The following is a 1,097-nucleotide window of genomic DNA, read 5'->3' as shown; positions in this document are numbered from 1 at the left end:
ACCTACTACACTCTCTGAGTGGTTGGCGTTAGGAAGGGCATCCAGCTGTAGAAACTCTGCCAAATTTAGATTGGAGCCTGGTGTTGCCATCCGGTTTCACCAGTTCTCAGTCAAATCGTCCAACCCATGCTAGCATGGAAAGCGGACGTTAAACGATGATGATGATGATGATATAGCAAATGAAAGACAGAAGATGAAATATACGAGAATTTATATCGAATCACAACAATTGTTTTGACACATCTAGCTATATACTTAACGATCACTCTGAAAGTGACCGTGCTTTTCTAGTAAGCTACCAAGTGTAAACCATTCGTTTTATTATATATATATATGTGCATACCTCTGCATTATTGATAAACTATCTTTAAATATTGTCTTATTGTGTTAAGGCCATTTGTCGGCAAATTAGTTCAATAATGTGTACTGTTTACTTTGAGTATTGGTTCACAATATACACCTAATGTATGTATGTATATTAGTGTTTGTGCACATGTGTGTGCATGTGTGCTTGTGCATGAATATGTGTTCGTGCACACATGTATGTGTAAGTGTGAATTTGTGTTACCAATTAAATGTAGTTGTTTTGAATGTTATACTAACTAATCGTTTGGTTACTTTGCTTTGTTCTCTAAATTTCTATTATTCATGATTGACTTGACAGAAGACCATTTTGTACTGACCAATCTGCAATCAAACACCATTTATACAGTTGTGGTTGAAGCAAGATCGATGAAGAAGATTAGAAACGAGAATACAGGTTTGTTGTTTAAAATTGCTTATATTTAAATTGTTTACAAGCTAAAACAAGTCGGAAGTAATTGTCTACGCTGGCTGGCTGTTATCAGTCATTTGTAGATGTAACCTTTAAAATACGGCAGGAAACAAGATCCCCTTTCAATAATATGCACACACACAAACACATACACAGTCACAGACACACACACAGACACACACACACACACTCACAGACACATACACACACACATGCATGCATGCACACACACAAACACATACACAGTCACAGACATACACACACACACTCACAGACACACACACACGTGCATGCATGCACACACACACATGCATGCATGCAC

At 37.4% G+C, this 1,097-nt stretch overlaps 1 protein-coding gene across 1 annotated transcript in view; it reads left to right on the top strand.

Annotated features, from left to right (window-relative positions):
• Positions 1–1,097, top strand: part of LOC106882604 (uncharacterized) — a 137,282-nt gene that overhangs the window by 98,127 nt on the left and 38,058 nt on the right. Inside the window, exon 39 of the mRNA XM_052966906.1 lies at positions 665–760. Coding sequence (XP_052822866.1) covers positions 665–760 — 96 coding nt within the window. The remainder of the gene's footprint in view (positions 1–664; positions 761–1,097) is intronic.

Source organism: Octopus bimaculoides, chromosome 4, assembly GCF_001194135.2.
Source record: "Octopus bimaculoides isolate UCB-OBI-ISO-001 chromosome 4, ASM119413v2, whole genome shotgun sequence".
Classification (NCBI taxonomy): domain Eukaryota; kingdom Metazoa; phylum Mollusca; class Cephalopoda; order Octopoda; family Octopodidae; genus Octopus; species Octopus bimaculoides.
This window is presented reverse-complemented; position numbering and strand designations above follow the sequence as displayed.